General features: G+C 44.9%; 1 protein-coding gene across 1 annotated transcript in view; it reads right to left on the reverse strand.

The window, feature by feature from the left end:
- LOC108299048 (phospholipid phosphatase 2-like) overlaps positions 1-2,580 on the reverse strand; it is a 9,748-nt gene that overhangs the window by 3,619 nt on the left and 3,549 nt on the right. The window contains exon 3 of the mRNA XM_037735949.1: positions 418-428. Within this exon, the coding sequence (XP_037591877.1) occupies positions 418-428 (11 nt within the window). The remainder of the gene's footprint in view (positions 1-417; positions 429-2,580) is intronic.

Genomic DNA, 2,580 nt, shown 5'->3' on the forward strand with positions numbered 1-2,580 from the left:
GGTACACACCCATAATTCCAGCTGCTGGGGAGGCTGAGACAGGAGAATTGCTTGAACTCAGGAAGTGGAGGTTGCAGTGAGCTGAGATCAAACCACTGTACTCCAGCCTAGGCAGCAGAGCCAGACTCTGTCTCAAAAAAAAAAAAGAGAGAAAAAGATTATTTAGCCTGAAAGGGCTGGGGGCTCACACCTGTAATCCCAGCAATTTGGGAGGCCAAGGCAGAAGGACTGCTTGAGCCCAGGCATTCCAGATCAGCCTAGGCAACATGGTGAGACCCTATTTCTAAAAAAAAAAAAAAAAATGTAAAAACCAGTCAGATGTGGTGATGTATGCCTGTAGTCCCAGCTACTTGGAAGGCAGAGATGGTTTGAGCCCAGGAGTTCAAGTCCTGGGCAAAATTGCAAGACCCTCATCACTGAAAGAAAAATTAAAGGAAAAGAAAAAAAAAGACAGTGACAAGGAACTGAAAAAGGAAGACATAACCTGGGCAACCCTAAACAAAATAACAGAGGTCCTTTCTTATCAGTAATTACACTGACTATAAATAGATTAAACACTCCAACTGAAAGTCAGAGATTCGTTAAATGCCTTAATTCAATAAAAAGATTAACATAGGCTGGAAAAAAATTAAAAAAAAATAAAAAGTCAGAGATCTGGCTGGGCGTGGTGGCATACACCTGAAATCCCAGCAGTTTGGGAGGCCACAGAGGGTGGATCGCCTGAGCTGAGGAGTTCAAGACCAGCCTGGGCAACATGGCAAAACCCTGTTTCTACAAAAAACATAAATAAACGGTAGCTGAATGTGGCGGCCAGTCCTAGCCACTNAAACATACATGGATTGTGTTTTCGGAGGGCTGTACGTTCCCCAAGGTTCTGAGTAACATGCTACCGCAGGAAGAAGCATCTGCTCCTCAAGTCTGGTGACAGGAACACAGACACACCCACAAACACAGAAACACCCACACTCACACCCACACACATACAAACCCACACCGACACACACACACACACCCACAAACACACACACACACACACACAAACACAGACACACACACACACACACACACACAGGCTTCATATACAACTGGTAGTTTTCAGCCAAATACTTTTGAGTTCGAGGTGGGCTTTGAACCCATCCATGCTCCAAAGGAAGAGACAGCTTTCCCTAACTCACACGTCCATTCTCCCTCCGTCTCATCCTACGCTGACTCCTCCTCAAGCCCACACGTTATTACATAGAACAACGTTATTCATGGCTATCAAGTGAAACCATTGTCGAGGCTACTCTGATTAAAAGCAACAGCACAGTGAAATGGAGAACGTGCTTTCATATGAAATGTGATGAATTCGTTCAGACAGGGCTCTTGATGACAAGGAGCACACCCCCAGGGTGATGCTCTGCCCTGTAGCAAACCTACCTGTGTGTCTGCACACCTCCCAAAGTGCTTCACATCCTCATTGCACCCTCAGAGGCAGACAAGAGGATTCCGAAGGACTCATGTGTCTCCCATGCTGTCTGAAAAGGATTCCCATTTCTCCTGGGGAACAAAAGTAACAACAAAAGTCGCTTATTCCTTGGAGAGCACACACATTTTTCAAACTACACAGCTAAAACGTTCCCTGCTTTAAGTGCAAAAGCACTTAAAGCATGGACCGTTTTAGTTGTGTATTCTGAAAAACTGACCAGCACTTAAAGCTCGGACAGCTTTAGCTGTGTATTTTCAAAAACTTGTCTCTCAGTGCCATAGCTAATGAAGTCAAAATGAGGGATCTGTGTCCACTTGAGTTGAGCATTCTTTTAGTAATAAAGGATTCCGCTCTATTGGAATTCTTTAGAACAGATTCTCATTCTTGTCAATCATCTGTCAATTTTCTCTGTGAATTTCTAGGAGAGGCAACAGAGTTAATTGAAAAGCATTGTTGTATGAAAGCCCAATTTGACAAGTGTACTCGAGAAACCAGGCTCAGAGCTGGAAAAGGGATCATTTCCCAGTGGTCCTTAAGGCCCGCAGCAATCCCAGTGCAGAAATCGAGAAACAGAGACAGAAAGAACGCAACAGCCATTGCAAACAGTAGTGTCCAGCAAGCAGGTAACACTGGTTTCGTTTTCACTGCGTTTCTTTTCAGCATTTTTTATCATCTGTGGAACTGAGGGAAGATTTCTTTTTATATAAGCTTGATATCCCCTATAGGACATGAATTAAACACGGAAAACAGGAAGCAACAAAAAGCTTGCAAGGAAGTCACAATCCACTTTTTAGGAACTAATCAAAAGTTTGCAGGAAGCAGAGGAACACTTGATTAGTGTAATCCATTTGAGGGTGGGCGCCATGGCTCAATCCTGTAATCTCTGCCCTTTGGGGGGCCGAGACATAGGTGTCACGAGGTCAGGCGATTGAGACCAGCCTGACCAACATGGTGAAACCCCACCTCTACTAAAAATATAAACATTAGCCAGGCGTGGTGCCACATGCGTATAATCCCAGCTGCTCGGGAAGCTGAGGCAGGAGAATTGCTTGAAAACCTGGGAGGTGGAGGTTGCGGTGAGCCAAGATCATGCCACTGCCTGGGCGACAGAG

Source organism: Cebus imitator, unplaced genomic scaffold, assembly GCF_001604975.1.
Source record: "Cebus imitator isolate Cc_AM_T3 unplaced genomic scaffold, Cebus_imitator-1.0 Scaffold1570, whole genome shotgun sequence".
Classification (NCBI taxonomy): Eukaryota; Metazoa; Chordata; class Mammalia; order Primates; family Cebidae; genus Cebus; species Cebus imitator.